Source organism: Chionomys nivalis, chromosome 22 (assembly GCF_950005125.1).
Source record: "Chionomys nivalis chromosome 22, mChiNiv1.1, whole genome shotgun sequence".
NCBI classification, from domain to species: domain Eukaryota; kingdom Metazoa; phylum Chordata; class Mammalia; order Rodentia; family Cricetidae; genus Chionomys; species Chionomys nivalis.
Window position 1 is genome coordinate 38,749,351 of NC_080107.1, and position 21,100 is coordinate 38,770,450.

At 42.8% G+C, this 21,100-nt stretch overlaps 1 protein-coding gene across 1 annotated transcript; it reads left to right on the forward strand.

Moving 5' to 3' along the window:
• The first annotated feature begins 4,402 nt into the window (after nt 1-4,402).
• Nucleotides 4,403-20,526, forward strand: LOC130864341 (interleukin-36 gamma-like). The gene is made up of 5 exons (XM_057754601.1): nt 4,403-4,465; nt 12,551-12,653; nt 16,509-16,616; nt 17,399-17,538; nt 20,317-20,526. Exons 1-5 carry the CDS (start codon nt 4,403-4,405, stop codon nt 20,524-20,526), a joined length of 624 nt encoding a protein of 207 aa, XP_057610584.1.
• Nucleotides 20,527-21,100: the final 574 nt, after the last annotated feature.

A 21,100-nucleotide genomic window follows, 5' to 3' on the forward strand; every position in this document is an offset into this window, starting at 1 on the left:
GAGTCTAATGACCTCAGTTTCTTCAAAATACAAAGTTGTTCTTGGAGTGTGTTTTACGATCCTCCCAGATGCGTTTTATTCAATATTGCTTGCTGTTATTAATCTACTAAATGTTTAGACTATCCTTTATATGTCCCTGAGGAAAAACATGTTTTTGTCACATGTGTTTTTCCCTTGTGATTGTACACAGCTTGAATTCATGGGAACCATACTCAGGTGACCCTTCTTAACCCTCGGAGCATAAACTGCAAGAATGCCCCTTCATTGGCCCATTATGGAGGTGAATCCAACCTCAATAGGGTTGGGAGCTATGAGCTCTAGGAAGGCTGAACAAAGTGGTACAGAATGACACCACAGAAGTCCAGAAGATATAACGGTAGTCTTACAGATTTATGTTACTCATGGTTCATTTAATCTCTGGGGAAGAGACTTTCTACAACAGACGAATTCAAAAATCTGTATCCCTACCTCTAATGCTGCCTGGTCTTCACGGAATGGGGAACCAAAAGGAAAAAGGATTAGAAAGAGTTGCAGGGGGTCCCTAAATCTATATTCCCACAAGGACAGAATCGTAAACATAGATTGGGTTTTTCATTGGGGGGGGTCCACTGAAAATATATCACCTCTAAAAATTACAAGGAAATCCAGTGAGCCTCTGTAGTCACCTCAATGGTCCCTCTCTAAAGAAAAGTCAAAGGCTCTTCACCAGTTAGTTGCAGAACAGTTGGAGGAAGTGTGTCTCTGTGGGGGTGGGTTTTGAGGTCTCCTAGTCTCAGGCTATGCCCAGTGACACAGTTCATTTCCTGTTACCCGCAGATCAAGATGTAGAACTCTCAGCTCCTTTTCCAGCACCATGTCTGCCGGCATGCTGCCATATCCACTTATAATGTTAATGGATTAAACCTCATAATCTGTGAGCCAACCCCAATTAAATGTTTTCCTTTATAAGAGTAATTGTGGCCATGGTGTCTCTTCACAGCACTGGAAATCCTAACTAAGACAGAGGCCTAGAAAGGTCATTGCTTGAAACTGTGAAGATGAAGCCTTTGTGGATTGCCTTAGAGTCCCCAAAACGTTGGAGACACCAGAGTCATAGGAAAGCTGCTAACGGAGTGCAACCAGATCAAGAGAAAGAAGTGTGTTGCAGTCAACAAAGCTAAAAGAAGTTGGAAATCTGAAGAGCGCTTTGACATCAGACATAGAGATGCAGAATTGGGATTTTTTTTCTAACATAGTATTTTTATTGATTATTTGGGAATTTTACATCATGCACCCCAATCACATTCACTTCCCAGTCTTACATCTGTCCCCCACCCTTGTAAGTTCTCCCCCCCCACACACACACACACAAAGAATAGAATGGGGAAAACAAGCCCAATTTGTGCTGTTCATATACTCAGTGGAGCCTGGTCAACTCCCTTAAAAAAAAAAAAAAAAAAAAAAAAAAAAACTTAGTCCTGCCCCTGGACCCATGCCAAAAGACATCACTCCAGCACTGGGATTCACTCTGCTATGGATTAAGAAGAGATTACATAAATAAGAACGAACAAGAATAGGATTGGGAACTGGGTGTCAGAAATGGGGCTGTATGAGGAGAATTCCGAAGGCCTGTGAGAACACACCAAGAAAACAAGACAAGAGTCTTGAGAGCTTGGTTCCTTCCAAACATGGGCTTGTTCTTGGCATGTGTTTTTATGCCCCTCCCAAGTGCCGCAGATAGATGTCTGAGGTGAAGAGTGGTTCATTTACTGGACTGAACCTCCTCAAAAGACCTCCATGGTCTATACAAGGCCTTGATCCTGACTAGCTCAGCCTGGGGTACCAGCACTGCAAATGACCATTCAATTAGTTCAGCCCTGTAAACCGTTAATAGGAAACTGCAAAACCAGCGGCCTCACAGAGGTGTCCTTATTGGCGAATGTGATTGGATCATACCTATCTTCTCCAGGAGTTTCCACTGCCTCTCCTAGTAGACCTCGACCCATCCCCTCCTGGACCCCTTTGGCATCACGCCCCTGCCTTCTGTTTTGTTTCTTTCCATAGGGCCACCTTTGGAGTAAGACTGTTGCTTCTCCCTGATTTTTCTCTTCCCTTCTCTGCAGCGATATTTCCAGCTCCTGCCCCCTTCTGGAATTCTCTGCTACTGCAGATATCAGTCATTTTCCAGTGGCGTTTACTGCCATTTTCCCCAACAGAACCCTACACACTTAGCTGCTTTCAGTATGCTCATGGACATTGCTTTATCGAATTAACCTCTCGGGTCTTCTACTTTCTTTCTTGCAATGGCTTTGGAAGGTTCTGCCTCGCTTAGTCGTTTCCTGTCCGGCAACTCCAGCCCTTGATAAGTTTTGGAACTCCTCACATTTCAGATCCTTCACTTTCATCTCCTTTGACCCACGAGATCCAAAATTGATTTAATCTTTTACCCTCTGCCTTTCTTTTTTTTGTGTGTGTGTTTGTCTAACTCTAGACTATTCTGCTTCATGACATATGTTTATACCAAGATCACCTTGTTTTGATTAGTGTAGCATTGTAAGAAATCTATAGAAAATGAAATATTTTAAACACTTCAACTTTGCCCTCTGCCTTTCTTTACACTACTCAGGTTCTCGGTTCCTTTCTTGTCCAGCTTAACTTCCAAGCCCCATCGCCACCCTCGCTGCCTTGAGTCACTCTGGCTCTCAGCACCTCTTCCTTTCTGGTCTCCTTACTTCATTGTCCATAGGTAGCAAAAACACAACCCTGGCTAAGTTGAGCCCTAATGAAGACTGGAGAATTAGATATGCATACAATGCATGAGCAGGCTTTGACGTGTCGCCCCATTCCTGGGACCGTCACACACTGTTTTCCTTGGGTCTTCTGGTTTCCTTGATGCCTACTTCATGCTTCTCTCTCCTCTAAACTCCAGCACCTTCTCCTTTCTTTCCCCTGTGACCTCATTTTCTGTTTTACTAAGAATACAGGAGCAACCAGAAGACAAATCCCACATGTGTGCCTGCTGTCCATTACAGCGTCCCCTCGCCCAGTCCTTCCATCCTTTCTCCCATTGCTCAGAGTCAACTGCTTATGTTCCCACCTACTACCCTTTAGCATCACGATTTCCTGGCACGTGCAGCAGCTCTACCTGCATGTTCGCGATTTCTTTCTACCCCTTCCCTCCTCCACACTGCTCAGAAAAGCTCCCGAAGTGCTGTGGGTGCTTTCTATGATTAGCTAGCCCCTTTAATCTCATCTTCCAGATCCACCCTAAAGTGGTTTTTGCATTCATCACTGTACTTAAGCCAATCTTGCCAAGTTGGTTACTAACTTCCCTTTGTATCTTTTGTGTGACTTTATTCTCTCATCTGATCTATCACTCATGTTATTTGATAAATGAACATCTCTAAGGAAAGAGAACAATAATATTCCTATCTGTACAAGAGGCATAAACTGGAAAAGCCAGATGTGTAGCCGCGCTACCTCTGGCACTCATGTAAGAGTCATCTGAGAGAGAGCAACCGCTTTTCCTTGGGATGCCTTTCTCACTTTGCTCTGCAGTCCGTGCCGTCCTGGTTTCCTCCTCCTCTGGCTGATCATTTTAATTCCCTTCTGAGTTTCTCACTCTCTGTTCATAACGCTTTGCTCCTCAACCAAACTTATTTCCTCCACCTGGAGGCATTTAGCAACCATGGTTCCTAGTGTTGTGCTGGCAACTAGTGGATAGAGGCCAGAAACACTGATAAAGACCAGGTCAGTCCTCAAAACAAAGAATTATTTAGTCCTGAAGGTCAAGTGTCTACACTGAGAAATCGTGGATAAAATATTAGCCTGGGTAGAAGGTGCAGTCCTTGGGCATTCCCTTTCCTTCATCTGTATCCATTCTTCTGTAGGCTTGGTGGTTTTACCATAGTAAGAGAGCAGCCTCTGCTTCCCTTCTGGGCAGCACACTAGAGCTGACCCTGATGTTCAGACAGCCCTGAGCGTGTAAAAGCTCCCTCCATGGTGGAACCCTCTCCACCATGTACCCTATAGCAATCGAGAGAGAGGGCCCTGAACCTTACCTGGGCAAAATAGTAGAGCTGGCCCGAGCGATATGGGTGAGGGGGACCTGGATCTGAGGCCCTGAGAGCAGAACTGGCCCCATTCCTCATTGCGGGCTGCATTGGGTGAGCTAGAAAAGGCGATGCTGGAGAGCTCGCCTGGGTAGTGGCCATGAGGGAAAGCTGGCAGGCTGACCAATCTAGATACCACCCAGGCCCAGAACCAGGGCTACGAGTTGGCCCACACCAACATCCACCAAATTTACGGATTGTTGGAGCATGTGAAGGGGACAAACCTATAGATCCAAAAGAGCAGGATATCCATGACACAGGACAATAACAGTATACTCAGGAGGAGGCCCAGTGAGAGCCCATTATCAGTGATGCAGCAGAAACCAGGGACCTCCAACCAGACCAATGACTCAGCAATGAACACTTACAAGCAAGTAAGATATATGGACTAAAGGGTAAACTGTGTGACTCACGGGGCCACACTACAGCTTCCACAACATGATTCGTCTTTCTTTTTTTCTTTTTGTTTTGGTTCTCTGTTTTGCTTGGTTTTTTTTTTTTTTTTTAATTTGGTTTTGCTTTGGTGTGGTTGCAAGAGCAGAGGGTGGATTCAAGGGGACAGGGAGGTAGGTGGGATCAGAATGCATGATGTGAAATCTACGAAACATCAATAAAAGTAAAAATGTTGGCATAATAATGCACATGTGTGAACATAAAAAACCAAAACATGCAGCCTGTGTTCTTAGGAAGTTAATAAAAAAAAAAAAGACCTAGGGAATGTCTCCAGTTAGCCAGAGCACATTCCCCCCACCCCACCTCTCTCCTCTGTGTTAAACATACATTCATCTTCTCCCTTGCAGGAGTTCAGCGCCATCTTGTGGCAGGAGCTTTCTTGGGTTGTGGATCTGAATACTTGAATACAGTGGACTGGACTCAACGTTTCCAGTTCCTAGTGATAACTTTGCCTGTCCAGTTGACTGTCATTTGTAAATTCAATCAGGAGAATGGCTAAACTGAGGTGCGCTCTCCCCGATCCACACTTCCCTGTTTCTCAGACATGATCTGTTTTGACTATGCCTAACGAAGATGCAGTGGCTCAGAGTATCAACGTTGAGTAGCTGTCACGTGAGCTGATTACTGGGAAGTTGGTAAAGGAAACCACTCTTTTACTGCTATAAAAAAAAATGCCTCAGCTGAGTAATTTAAATGTACTAGAAATTTCCCATAATTCTGGAGGCTGGGAAGTCCAACAGAGTTGGAATCTGGTGAGTGCTTACTCTTGGCTTCCTATGACAGAATGCTTGTAAAAGGGACAACCACCGTGCTGCGTCTTCAAGCCCCTTTATCAGGACACTAATCCCATTCACCTAATTAGCTCCCGAAGACACTATTGCTTAATACTATTATATTGGGAATTAACTTACAAACGCTCAAATCTTGGCAGTGTTTAATGTGGAAAGACCAGCAATTTGTTGTAAGAATGTTAGAAGGAAAAGAGAATAATTGACACTCTCTAAGCTAGACTCTTTACTCCCGGGGACATAGTACTGAAAGACTTGAGCCTATGAGGGACATTTCGCATTCAAATCACCATAGCAACCAAGAGTAGGAGTCACTATCTCACTGATCAACAACTCCAAAATTAGTAATCCATTTCTGGTACTGGGATCTTGGTTAGCCTAGGACATCTAGGAAGGGCATTGTCAATCTCCCAACCCCTGTTACAAAGTAACTTCATTTAAACTCTTTTACATGTATATATGAGTATATTTTAGGATGCTTTTACAGTAGTATGTTTCAATACAACTTTCCCAAAGGTCTTTAGTGTTAGTTACCTTTTCCCTTCTTCCTTCTCCACCCCGCACTGGTATTCCCAACACCACTTAATCCTTCTTGTCCTATTATTTTCTGATTGACTGTATTTATACCACCTGCATCTTGTCTTCCCTCTCTTTTTTTTTTTTTAGATTTATTTATTTACTATATAAATGTTCTGAGTGCATGTGTGCCTGCAGGCCAGAAGAGGGCACCAGATCTCATTACAGATGGTTGTGAGCCACCATGTGGTTGCTGGGAATTAGAAGAGCAGGCAGTGCTCTTAACCACTGAGCCATCTCTCCAATCCCTCTACCCTCTCTTAAAGACTCTCCCCAGTGACTCTTCCATAGCTCCATGAGATCCATGGTTATTCAGATTAACCACAGATATGTAAACTCAAGCTAGTATCTACATGTGCTCAAGAACATGTGAAGCTTGTCTTCCTGGGTATTAGTGAACAAGTGTTCCCCATTTCCCCACATCCTCACCTGCATTTGTTGTCTTAAAACAACAACAACTTTGCCATTCGGACGAGGGTAAGGTAAAATCTCCAAGTAGTTTTGCTTTTAAATGGATGCTAAGGATAGGAACTCAGGTGCAACACTTTACCAACTGAACCACCTCCCCAGTCCTGCAGCCAGTGATTTCTATCATGACCCTTTACCTCTGCTAATAAAGACTAAAACCAAAGTGACCTTATTGAGAGTTGAGTGTCTACATTTTGAAATCATTAACAATTGGAGGTTTATACAATGAGCAGTGGGCAAGCCCTATTTAAATCAAGCCAGAGTCAAAGAAAGCAACTTCTAGAGCACTTTATGCCCTGCAACAGCAGAAACAGATCTGAAGGATGGGTGTCTTGCTTTTGGCTTGTCTATCCTTGTTTTCCGAAGTGGAATGCTGGGAGGTAAAGCAGTGAGATCAGCGATGGTGTGGAGTAGGTGACGCACCTCAAGTAAACGGTGGCTCTGCCCCTCAGGGAGGTGCATGACTCATTCAGCAAGGGGAGCTTGTCCTCCCAACACAGCACCCAAAGTCCTTTCATAATGACTAACAGACTTTCTGGAGTATGTATCATTTCCCACACCTCTGCAGATGAATCATGTCTTGGTAAAACCCACAAACGTCAGTCAGCCATGGTGGACACACTTTAATCCCAGGAGGCAGAGGCAGATGGATCTCTGATTCCAGGCCAGCCCAGTCTACAGAGTGAGTTCCAGGACAGCCAGAGATACACAGAGAAACCCCATCTCTAAATAACAAACTAACAAGAACAAAATAAAGCCCATAAAGAGTCTGATACAATTTGATACATTATCCTTCCATAGAAAAAGTATTCATTTCACTTAAGTGTTATACAAAACTAAAAAGAGTTAATGTTTGTTATTTTTAAATTTCCTTTTGCCTTCTATACTCTCATTTCCCTTTTACATTACTTGGCACTTTTCTAACATTTTGAACAAGTCTTGATGTGGTCCACAGCTATTCTACCATTAGCTATACCTCCAGTCTAGTCAGTGGAAAGAAGCATGACTTGGCTCAGCCTATATAATATATATATATATATATATATATATATATATATATATATATATGCAGAAGAGGGTTCAGACACCTATCCTGTGTTGGTTTAAATAGTTGCCGGGCAAACTTTTGCTGGACCCACGCCAGTGTCAGTCTTCAGTGCAGAAAAGATGTGTCATCAAGAAGAAATACTTGCCAGCATACTGTGTTTTACACTAGAGTAATGGCAATACCACAGAAACAACAAAGAAATTAGAAAACAGAAGCTATACTGAAATAAATACTCTCAAATTTTCGACATCCTAAATAGAAGAAGCCAGTCAACACATCAGGAAAATGGAAGAATAGTCTAGGATTTCTTTTCCCCAAAAGCACTGGAGAAGGGTCATTTCATGGGCTGATCCTACCAAATTTTTGAGGAACAATTAATTCCTTCTGTAACCAAGTTATTCTAGGCAGAAAGCGAAAAGTTATACAGATGCATGAGGATAGTATTTTTTTTTATTTTAAAGCCAGAAAAGAATGATGATGATGATGATGATATTAGCAGGCAATGTGGTATCATACCATCTGTGGTTGCTAAAGAAAAAGTTCCAAAATCTAAAAACAAATGATCAAAATACCCATAGCTCTTAAAATATAACAATGTATTAAAATATTTCTAATCATAAAAGGTTTATCCTATAAACAAAAAAGTTCATTATAAAAATTGTTACATTAACAGTTAAAATTATAATGTTATTGCACTTGATACAAAAAAGCACTTGCTAGCTTTCAACATTTACTCCGTCTTTTTTTTTTAAAAAAAAAAATCTTCCCATTAGAAATAATGTGAGAGTGTTTCTTTAACCTATGTGCTGATTCTTTTCTAAATCAGCAGTAAGACAACAGAGCCTATTAGAAGGGCAACTCAGTTCCTGGGTAGTACTTTGGGATAAGAATTGAGAAACCTAGGTGTGGTGGCCCACACTAGGCAAGCTCTCTACCACTAAGCTATGCCTAAGTTCTTGTTTTTCTTATATCTTAGCAATGTCCTGGAAATTTCACTATGGAATAAAGTTAATTTGTTAACAAATTTGGGGCTTATCAATTATTTTGTGGGACTTGAGGTGAAATATTTTTAAACATAGTAGCTGTTAAAGAATTAATTCTCGTATGGGCATGATGGTACATGACTTTAGTCCCAGCTCTTGAGAGGCAGAGACAAGCAGGTCTCTGTGAGTTAAGACCAGCCTGGTCTACAGAGTGAGTTTCAGGTCAACCAGAGCTACATATAGAAACACTGTCTCAAAACACAACAAACAAAAATAAAACAAAACAAAAAAACTACAACCAAAAACTAATTAACTCTCTGAAATGTAAAGTTTTCTATGAGTTTTACATGTAAATAGTTTTTACGTATTAAAAATACTTATTTTACAGTCAAAATTAGCATAATTTTTGATTGAAGCTAGAAAGTCTCAGATTCCCAAGCCACCATTATTTATTTTTATGTAAAATAAGAAAAAAATTAAAATTACCAATCAGGGCTACATCACAGAATAGCTCAGTTTCAATCTGACTACCCCATTTATTACTTTATTCTTTAGCCTAGATATTTTATTTACATAAAAAATATTGAAAACATCAAAGGAACTGCTGCAGGTTTTTTTGTTTTGTTTTGTCTTGTCTTGTCATATCTTGTCTTGTCTTTAGCACATAGTACAGTTCTTAGCTCTGCTGTGCTTAGCCCAAGGACCTAGGGTACCAGACACTCAGTCACCAAAGACTGACCTGGGACAGTGGCCCCTGAGTTCATTTGTTCATGCCAATGATGCAAGATGCACTCCTATGAATAAGCAAAGCAGAAGTAAGCTTTACTAAGAGATAGTAAGGAAAAATAAGAAATTAAGGAAAGGCAAAACACCCAAGTGTTAGGAGGGGTACCCAGTGAGAAAAAAATTGATCTTCCTTATCTGGGGGTTTTGTCTGTCAATGGCAGAAACTGGGCATGGGCTGAGGCAATCGCTGTGACATTGATTAGTTCCCTGGACTGTCATGGCTGAGCCAATGGAGGATGCACACACTCGAGGCATGCTCAGCTGGTCTACCTGGAGGTCATCATGCATGCCTACACAGGAGTAGTTGAACCCCCGCCTTTGTCCATGCCTGACCTTGGCTTTGTGAGTCTTTTGCTGGCCTTGTTACTTCTGACCTTTCAGGTGTCTCAATAATTTTACTGAACTCCCTCTTGTTCTCACAGCTACAGAAGTCATTGTAGTGGTTCCTAGTTAATACCTTTCTGCAAGATAGTCGGAGGTCTTTTTTCTGAAATAGGCGAAGACTTTCTTAGAACCCATCTTTACTTACTCTGTTACAGTTAGCTGAATAAGTAGCCAGGGGCCACTGGGACTGCTGACTCCAGCCCAGAGTTCCATCTTTCCTCTTATTTATAGTTTGGTTGTCTCATACACAGCTGCGAGCTCTTTGTTTCTCATCCTGACTTGGCCATTTTAACCCTAAAATTCTTGTTAGCCTCAGTTTTCATCTGAGCCCCTTTTCTAGTAGTTAGATGGGGGCAGGAACTCGAGGCAGGAACTGAAGCAGAAACCATAGAGGAATGAAGCTTTACTAGATTCCTTCCCATGCCTTGTTCAATTTGCTTTCTTTTTTGTTGTTGTTTTTTTTTGGGGGGGGGGGTTGAGACAGGGTTTCTCTGTAGCTTTGGTGCCTGTCCCGGAACTAGCTCTTGTAGACCAGGCTGGCCTCGAACTCCCAGAGATCCGCCTGCCTCTGCCTTCCGAGTGCTGGGATTAAAGGCGTGCGCCACCACCGCCCGGCTTCAATTTGCTTTCTTATACAACTCCGACCCAGGACTACCTACCCAGGAGTGGCACGGCACCCAGAGGGCTGAGCCTTCCCTTATCAATCAAGAAAATGTTCCCATGGGCTTACCCACAGGCCAGTCTGATGGAGCCAGTTCCTCAGACGAGGTTCCTTTCTTCCAAGTAACTGATTTGTTTTAAAACTAACCAGTGCAGGTAGCACTTTGATATTAATAAAATGCTAAAGCCTTGTGGAGGCCTGTGTACTGGTGATACGGCTGCAATGATGGAAAGTGTATTATAGAATTTTCCCATGAAAATTAAGAGCACTGAGAGTCCTTACAGGTACCTAGAAGATGATCAACACCACTGCTGTGTTTCTTGCATTAACACTTTTTTAGTGATGGTGACAGCCAAGAAGGTAGAAGGAAAGATCCTTGCTAAGAGGGTTGGATCGGGAATTGCTAGTGGGCATTTCAAACATGGAAACAGCTTTCAAATGTGTTGTAAAAGCAAGCTCCAGTTAAGATTTAAGGAGATTTCGATAGTGTTAGGTTCTTCAGTATGGCTTTTCCAGCTCTTGGAGCTGGAAGCCCCCAAAACGATACGTTCTTGTTAGCAGAATTACCAAGGCAAGGGCACACGCATTAAAACTTTAATACCTTCTGTAATTTGTCTCCCATAAGTTTCCTATGCTGATTCACACATGATACGTGGAGAAACAGCCACAGACTCGGTTTCCTCACACCATTGAGTATTGTCTTTGTAATTAGTGACTTCCTGGCGAGTGGAAAGGGAACCTCGTTTATTGCCTTGATTTGTATATTGCTAATTAACTATTGTAGATAGTTATAATTACTTGTGTTTATTGAACATTTGTAGTTCATATCTGGTAAAATGCCTTTAAATCTAACTTTTCCTACCAGTTAGCAAATAGTAACCAAAATCTTTGGGAATGAGTTGCTTCTTTTTTTTCAGTGTGTTGTAAATAATTTTTCCTGAGTATCTTGTCTTTTTGGTTTTCTTTCATGGTGTCTTTGGTCCACATTTTCTTTGCAATTTGAGCATTTTGATGGCACCTAATGTCTCAGCTTTTCTTTGGCAGTTTTTAGAATGCAGACCATTGGGCAATGACTAAGAATTCTCTGCCATTGGCTTTTTATCCAGAAACTTTAAGTGTTAGGCACTTAACTATTTTTTAAGTGGTATTGTGTGTTCTGTTCAAATTAGCTTTGCGTTGCTTTAGTTTTCCACTTGCCCAGAACTGCACAATGATCCCTAGCTGCCATGATTTATGAGAAACATCTTCATGGTGGTCCTATATGGTGCCATTCTTTGACAAGAATTCTTCCGACATTTCTATTTATTTCTGCTATTGTGTTGAGTAGTTCAGGGGTTACTCTTGTAAATTTGCCCTTCACTTTCACGCAAGGGAGGGATGAAGTTAAATAGCGTGTTGGCTCACATCATAGAATGTGGGTTTCATGGAGACCAGCGTCAGAAAGATGTGACAGAAGCAGGTCTTAGGCCACAGGGTCGGGCTGCTTGACAGAGCAGAAGCCTTTCAACATGGACGTCTATACTATTGCTTTATCTACAGGGGCTACACCAGATGCTGCCCCAGAAATTTCCATGACACTTCCTCAAGTCTATTAGAGTGCAAGTGACCCCTCAGTGGTCTCTGTGGTTCATGGTGTACCCCTGATGCCCTAAAGGCTGTATCCTTTCCAGTGGCAGCCCCTGACCAGAATGCTAGCCATTTTTGTAGATTGCTCTTGAGAGATTACAAGCAACAGTGGATTCGATCCTCTGAGTGTGTCAGTGGAGAATTCTGTACTTGATTTTGAGACTCTAGTGCTCCACTAGCATTTCTGTATAGTTGTTAAGTGTTGGGGAAGGGGCAAATGGTTTTTATTGTTGCATAATCCCTGATGTTTTAGTTTTGATTGTCAACCTGATTATATGAGTGCAGGTTATCAATAGATACCCATAAAGTATCTACAGAGTCTCATGGTATGGGAGTTCTCTCACCCTACCCAGTTTCCTTTGATCTTTCCTCAATCTAATAATGTGAATCAATCTGTAGGACTAATTACTACCCTCTCTACCTAACTCTCTCTCCACAAAAAAAAGAAAGAAAAGAAAGCCAATGGATAGTACCTTCTCAGAGTCTGAAAATTAGAATCTGCACTAATAATTATCTTGAAACTATTCCCATACCTAAGACATTTAGCCATGTGTGTACTTACCAGGATTCAGCTCCAAGCACACTTAATGCCATTGTTGTCACTATTCTAGATGATGCCAAAACATTATTAGGAAGCTACTGGCAACTGGATTCTTTTAGCAGCAAAATTGTGCTGTGTGTTTTAGCTGTCGGAAATAACCAAGGACATTGTGAGAGCTCAAAGAAAGAAAGCCGAGAGGAGCCACTCTTCAGATGAGAAGTTACGTCATCACGGTTCGCAGTGGGAAAGTGAGCCTTCGGGCCCAAGGAAGACCTGAGTCTGGGAAGACAGCCTGATGTAGGTTCTGAAGGGGATCCTCTTCAGTCCCCCAAATGCCTAGGAACACACAGCGCTATTGTTATAGGAGAAGCAGATCCTTCAATTCCATAACACAAAGGGAGCTTCTCTGTCCTTTAGGTTTCCAAGAGTGGGAGGGAAGATTACCCACTGCGTGACCTAGCCTGACCTAGCCAGCCAGCTAGTCAGAGGCTGGAGGGTACTGGATAAATGTAAAATTATACCTTAAGGTTAACTTGGGTTTGCTCACAGTTGCCATGGGCAATGAAGGGGAAGACTGCAAGGCCATAGTAAACTTTGCTTATCAGTTCTCTGTAAAGAGGCAAGGAGGGAGAGGCAGGGGAGAGGAAACTGGGGAGGATGTGGCTTGAGTTTCAGGGGAAAAATAACAACTTGGCAATGAGAGGATCTGTGATCTAACATTCTAGCATAACTTAGGGCACTTCTGTCTTGAGCAGGACTGTAGGGTTGTGCTCACTTGCAGCCACAGAGATGGGAGAGGGATGCTTGATATTGACATAGCTACTTGTACTTATAGAATAGAAGAACTGGAACCAGGGCTTCCGGGAGGTATAACTAGATCCCTCTCAGCCTGCCACATCTCTTAAGGTGGCCTCATTTTAAAGCAACATGCTCATGGTCCAACAACTAGTGTCAATATTGGTAATCATTGCAAGTAATGTTAGGGGAACTTATATTCACAATACTTATCTATCCATTTCATTTCTGAGATAAGAATTCTGGATGACTTTCTCAGTAGCTGCTCTTCAAGAGTTGTTTTCTGCTCCTCCTCTTTATCATCATCACTCCTGGTATGGTTTGGATATGGCTTGAGTATGCCCCATGGTGTTTATGGAAGACTGGTTCCCAATGTGGTCATACTAAAAGCTTATTAAGCCATGTGAAAGGAGCCTAGAGAAAAGGGATTATGTCACTGGGTGTTGCAACCTCAGAGGAGATTAACATAGCTAATATAATATTTTACTCTATTAACATAATATTAGATTAATTTAACATAGAAACATAGATTGACATAGTTCGTGAGAGACCCCAGTTAGTTCACCTGAGAAACAGTTGTTATGAAAGCATCAGATTGACTCCTCTGTCCTTTTGGTGTCCTCTCTCACTGTATAATCACTCTCACTGGTGACCTGTTTCTTTTCTACTCATCATCTCCCCAGTCTGAAATGTTTTTATAGCACCAGATCCAGGTTTCCACACTCCCATTTCCTCTAATGTCTCTGTCCTTTGAGATCCGCACTGAAGTTTGGACCAGTGACTCAAGGATGGCCACTTGGGAAGGGCTGTATCCCTAAATGCTAGGAAGCTGAGGATGAGTCAAAAGCAAATGGAGCCAAAGGCTGAAATTAAAGAGACACATCATCAGACTACACAGGTTCTTACAATCTTCTTCTAGCCATGGAGAATTCAAGATATATTCAGAGACTTTTAAATGCCTGAAAATATTTCCCTAGGGAGTTTCTGCTAGCTGACCTTCCCCTTCTACCTCCATGGACCATGCATCCACAAGATGGCATATTCTTTTTAGGTTTTTGGAAATTAAAATTACATTTCTCCCTTTCCTTTTCTCTCTCCAAACTTTCCCATCTATCCCTCCCTGCTCTTCTTCAAATTCTTGTTCTCTGTTTTCATAATTTGTTGTTTTATATACATATATATTTCTAAACATAACCTGTTACGTACATATAATGTTGCTTGTGTGCTTGCTCTCAGTACTGACCATTTGGCACTGGGAAACCAATTGGTGTTCTTTTTGCATACTCTTCTTAAGGGCATCAGTTTGGTGCAGGGTTTCCCACTTCCCAAGGCATTACCCCAAGAGCCTTCATTTGAGCTCCTGGTTATTTTTTTCCTTTCATTACCACATTGTTACTATATACAGTACCACAATTCCTTTTATTCTTTAGCCTCCATGAACCTTTCTGCAGGAACAAGCCCAATTTCTTATCTTTGGCTCTCTACATTTAAAGTCCTAGAGCAGGTTCTGTTTCCCAGATTGGGTTCTGACTGAAACAGAACACTCAGGGATTTGGGCAAATGGCACCTTTACAATGCTGTTTTGTGATGAGCATCCCAAGGAAGAGACATTTTGACTGAAGTGTTAATGGAAGGGACTTGGGAAGTGACAGTCACCGAACCTGATTTTGGATAAGAGTGATTCTCAATTCATTTTTATACTGTCTTCCAAGGTCACATAGGAGCACATTCCTCAAATGCCAGAAAGAGAACCAGGCAGAAAGTAAAAAAAAGTTTGACTAGGGAGACTATTGAGATCCCAGGGCAAAATTTTAAAGGTCCGGATTCCAGGAGCCAACCCAGTCTTTTGTGTTTCTTGAATTTGCAGCCTAACCCCAAAGTGACCAGTGAGGTCAGCTGAGCTCTGGGAAAACCCTACAGTCACTACCTTTGAGAAATCTAAGGTTTGTCGTGACCTCTGTTTCCTGGTGACTGACCTATGAGGCTGGGCTCCTCATGTTTCTAAAGGAGCTCAGACAAGTCACACTCATGATTATTCTATGATTTCTTCACCTGAGACTCCCAGAAGCAAGGTTCTGGTAGGAGAAACTGGGTGTCTTCCATGCTGCCACACCCCATAAAAGAGTCTGGAGCCTCCTGCACTCACCTAGATAAATGACACAGACTCCGTCAAAGCTCATCACGGCACCTGGGAGCTGTCCCAGCTGTGACTTGGTCTCCTGGACTTTCCATAAAGCATCTTCTTGGCAGGTACAGTCCATACCTACAAAACTTTAGACTTTAGGCTTTCTGTACCTTAGGGCTTAGTGAATGGGAAAAAAATCTAGCCATGACTCTGGGCCCTATTCTATGTGTGAACCTCTGTCTTTCACTTCTGAATTGCTGGGATTCTGGCCAAACCGCCCAACATGAAGCCCTCCCTTGCCTTAGGCAGAAAGAGATGGCAGTGAAGGGGAAAGGCCTTTGGGGGAAAGATGTACAAGGAACTGGGCACTGGGGAAATATTTAAGGCCAAATGTTATTTATGGCCTTGAGATCTGTAGGGAGATAATGTTATTGAGATTTGGGGGTAGAGGAGAATTCCACTGGCTCTTCTGTCTCCAGTGCCTTGAGGTTTGGTTCCAGGAGGTGGCTTAGCTCTTCTAACTAGAGTATTGTGTCTGGTTATTCACTCCGGTTCTATCCTGAATGAGAGCCCGGGGATTCAGGTTTTTGAAAAATCTTGGAAATGTCTCCTGAAGCTTATCTTTCCTCCTGATGTCTCTTCCTCCCTCAGGTACCAGGACAAGCTTACTATGGCAAACAATCAAGGAAATGACATATTTGGAGGTGATGTTGGGAATGGGACACTAGAGCGCTGGAGAATTTGCATCCTCATATATGTCCTCTGGGCACCCGAGAATTCCATCCTATCCCTCAGATATGGCTCTTGGCACATAGCAAGGTGCCCATATGCCACTAGGCCTTTATTTTCTGCAGGGTGGAGACCACTACTTAGCCACTGCTCTAGCTATGGCTCACAGTATCAGGTCAAGCAGCTGGGTCTCAACACATAGGAAGTGTAGAATTACTTGTCACTTTGTCTTAATTGTTTGTCCTCTTAGAACAGTAATCCTTAGTGGCCTTTGCTTACCATGGATTTACTGCAAAGGAAGTCCAGGTTGATGGGTTACATGAATGTTGCCAGTTTAGGAATGTAAACCCCTGGATGCAAACCTTCATTACAGAAAGAGCCCTGGGTTTACTTCATCTTCCTCCTATTTTTGAGACTTAATCTTCATGCCTATCATTTGTTTTCATTCCAACAGCCAGAAGTACTCCTCAGTCTGGGAGGGTTTCTGACCTGGAGCAGCAGGTGTGGATCTTTCGTGGTCAGGGCCTTGTGGTGGTTCCATGGAGCAGCAACATAGCCCCAGGTCAGTGGTCACCTGCCACTGCTTTGCTCCTTACATAGCCTCTGTTAAAGAAAGTGTCAGTACCCTATCACAGTTAACAGTAGTCAGAAGAGAGCTTCTTGAGTGTTTGACCATACATAAATGCTAAATACATAAGATGAAGGATATACCAACTCGCTGGTTTCCTCATTGATGTATGGCATAGACGTGCATTAAACCAATACTTTGTGTACCTCTAAAATATGTCTAATTATGTATCAAAACCGAACTTAACTTTCCATGGGGCTTACCTGGAAGGGGCAGAATTTTACTCCTGCCTTGAAAGAGAAATCAGGGAGAGGTTTGTACCAGACTAGAGTAACACAGTCACCAACAGATCTGTCCTATGGAAGGGGAAGATGTATGTCTATATACATGAAGGCATCCTAAAAGGATGAAATGAGCTGGAAACACAGAAAGGTAAATTTCAACATCCCATTAGGCTAATGGTCACAGCTCTCCAAGGGTCAGATACGGCGTAGGGTAAGAGCTGCGGCTTCCAGGTGTTTAAGCACAGGTGTGAACATCTCAATCCTACCATCTGCTTAACTCTGTGAAGGCCCCAATTACTAGGACAGGGCTTGCCTGTCAGTACAGATGGGTGAGTGGGTGGATGACCACTTGGTTAGTCTGGGTAGCAGGGGTTACTCTCGTCAAGCATCCTCTGGCCTCGCTTGACAAACGCTGCTCTGCTAAATCAGAACAATTAGAGCACTTTGTCTTCCCGGCCTCAGAAGGAAATCATTATCTTCTTTCCCTTACAGTCACCATCACGGTCCTCCCATGCAAGTATCCAGAGTCTCTGGAGCAAGGCAAAGGGATTCCCATCTACATGGGAATCCAGAATCCAGACAAATGCCTGTTTTGTGAGGAAGTTGATGGACAGCCCACTTTGCAGCTCAAGGTCGGTGACCCAGAAAAATAACATAAAGATAAAAAAGCCTGCAGTTCTTTTCTTATAATTTTCATTTTTAAGTTAGTACAGAAAGCAGTAGGTTGCGTGTTTTAGTGGATCCTCAACATCCCAGCTCCCTCCTTTAACCTCACCTCTAACTCTCCACCAGCTTCCTTTCTGTTGTTGCATGTCACACACACCCTTTTTCCTTCCCCCACTTTGTCGCCTCTCCCCCTCCCTGCCTGTTTTCCTTTCTGGTGTTTAAGAAAAACTCGTGTATCTTGACATGGTTTATTTGGCAGGATATCAAATTTCAGAATTAACAAAGAATTTTCTTTTCCTGAGCATGTTTGGGTTTAGCCCCTTTAAAAATACGGGCATATCCTGTAGAAGCCTACCGTCATTGTCAGCTGTGGGAAGACTAAGCCCTGCCTTGACTTACCAGAAGCAGTGGGCTATAGCTTGGTATTTTAAGCCAAATAAACTCTCTCTCCCCTGGAGCAACATAAAAAACAGACATGTAAGAGACTTCAATTTATCTGCCCTTCTTTAGTTGAGGATTTTAGTCTTTCTTAAATTTTAAGATGTCCTCTGTCATTGTGCCTTCACGTGTGTCCTTTCCCTAACTCTCCTGGATTTCTCTGTTAAGAATTCCCAGTCACCAGTCAGAGGCCTCGCCTTAGTACTGTCTACTATCTTATGTAATTGCCATGCTTTCTGTCATCCCACTGTTTATTTATTTACCCATTGGCCTTGCCTTCTAGAACTTCTCAGCCAGTTTATAATTATGCTTTTGTCTTGGTTTGCCTGCTAAATGAGCCTTCCTTAACCTTTTCTAAAAGCTTCATCTTTGCTCTTCCAATTCCTAAGCTGTCAAGTTGGTTGTATTCATTATATACACACATAGAAATATATATACATAAATATAATTTCATTTATATGTATGCTCCATAAACCTCACTTTAATTAGGTTAATTCAACTCAATACAATTTAACGTAGCAAAATGTGCAGGAACTTAATTATATCACATGACTACATGGGATATCTTTAAACAGAATGACAAAGGGCTCTGAGCTTGTACAGCCTAAATTATAGAAGAAGAGACATACAAATGATAAATATAATAGTATACTGGTCACATATCCTAGGAAAAACAAAGCAAAACAAATGAGTTCCACCAAAAAGCAAAGCAAAACAAAATCAGACCAGGGCTGAGCCTGGGAGTAGCAGAAACAGGAGTGGAGTCAGGCCCCAGTGTAAATTATTTGGTAGGTGTCATTGTGTAGGAGGAATTCTTGGGGTGAGCAGGAGGCAGGGAAGTCAGCAGGTGAGGCTGGGTCCCGGGCTAGTGTAGACAGGTGTATAGCAGTGAACTGAGACCAGACCTCTGCCAGGACCTGGCCTCCCACCCAAGTGAAAGGAGAAGCCTGGGATGCCTTGAGCAGGGTGACCCAAAATAACTGAGATCTAAAGTGCATCACTCTGACAGCAGGTTGATCAGAGATGGGGGAAGAGGGGAAGGCCTCGGGAGGCTTTATGGGGAGTTAGGTGGGAGTCGATGGCTCTGGGATGGTATGGCGTGGGTGCAGGTAGATTCTGAAAACACTCTAAGTATCGACAACAAGATTGTGGACAGAGTAAATGTGATTGCGATCTGAGCTCTGTCTGCCTTTTTCTAGGTCTCTCTTCTGTTGGATTTTTGACCTAGGTCATTGATAACGTATGGATTTTAGGGGATCTTAATGAGATAGCGTTGGGGTTAAATCTTGCTTACACAGACTGAGTTTAAAGAGATAAACCAGATGGCAAATATTGGCAGCTATCGCGAGGGGTTTTCTGTAAAGTAAGAATTGACAGAGGTGTTGGGTCATTAGAATACAGATATGTGACACGTGACATTGGTTTGGCTAACAATGGATTTCATGCAAAGTGGTCTCCTGAGATGATGTCATCCAGAGACATTGTCACTGCTTTGGGTGTGTAAGCAGTGTTGCAGCGTTGACACAATGGTGAAATCATCAACGATTACTCTCAGCGTGTGTCTGTCATTCAGTGCCGTGCCTATGTTTTTGAAGATGAAAGCAAATATACAGATAAAAACGAATGAGCAGAGAAAGCAAAAGTGGGTGCTGCTGAGAGAGCGGGAAGGCCAGCTAGAAGAATGTCCATGGATGAGGGAGTGGAGAGAAGCCATGTCTAGTCATTTTCAGGTAGGGAGGACAAGTATGGATGAGATGTGTCCGGTCAGTAGGTGGTTAGGAGACCTCATCCAGGCTTCCTCAGGGAGTTGGAAACTGGAAGTGAAGATGACGGAAGTGGGGTGGGAGGCTAGAAATACAAAGGCCTCGCTGTTTGACAGTCAGCCAATCTCTGCTGAGTCAAATGTCAGGATAGTCTGGGAAAGTCTGAGAAGCATTCGTGGTTGGTGGGTAGAAATGCTAAAGGCAGAGGGTGTTTGCTAGTGAAGGAGAAAACACAGAACAAGGATACTGAGAGGCAGGGAGACTTGACGCATGTTCATCTGCCTCCCTTCCTTCCCCTTCCCTTTCTGCATCTTTCTTTTTCTTTGTGGAGAGGGGGCATTATTGGAGACTTAACCGAGGGCCTTGCACTTGCTAGACATGCTCTAACACTGAACTAAATTCCTATCCCCTGAAATGTCTTTTCTTGTTCTGTTGTAAGAGAGGCTTCCTTGAACTCGGGAATAGATATTGGTTTTGCAAAAATAACTTTGCCTTTCAGAAGCAGCTTCTATTTTGCTCATGTGTATTCTCTCTCACACACAGGAGGAGGAGATTTTGGATTTGTACAACCATCCTGAGCCCAAGAAGCCCTTCCTGTTTTACCATACCCGGACGGGCAGAACGTCCACCTTTGAGTCAGTGGCTTTCCCTGGCAGCTTCATTGCATCCTCCAAGAGTGGCGAGCCCATCTTCCTCACATCAGAACAGGGGAAATACTACAACATTAACTTCAATTTAGATATAGGGCCTTGAACTCAGCACAGAGGGAGAGGGTTGCCTGGAAGTCTTTGTCTTAAAACTTTTATTTGATCTGTGGTGTTTTCACACTGAGAGGTGAGCAGGACCAGCATTATCTCACTTCATAGACGAAGGAGCAATAAAGCAAGATGTGTACTCCAAAATAGGTGGTATGGGAGCCATGTAAGGCTGTCCTCCAAGGCTGCAGTGGTCCAAGCCCCCAAGGCATCATGCCTGAGAGATGGGGTGCTGTCCCTAAAGCATGCTGTAGAAAACCTGGAATGGCCTGTGAGTGGTGACATCCTTGTGTCCAAGCCATCGACCTAATTCATACCAGGTTTTACACACTTGTAGTATCAAATCCTTGTATTTGAGTATCAGAGGCTTCACAGTAACATTCCCTGTGACAGCCAATTGCTTTGATCCTTTAGCGGCCGACTGGTTTGTGGAGCTGGACACACCAGCAAAGGGATTAGATTCCTGGGTGAATGAGTAGTCTTAAAAACATGTTTAGGGCTTTGCCAACTATGTTGGGGTACAGTGGTTGCTCCACGAAGAGCAAGGATGCTGCCTGGTGACTCATAAACAG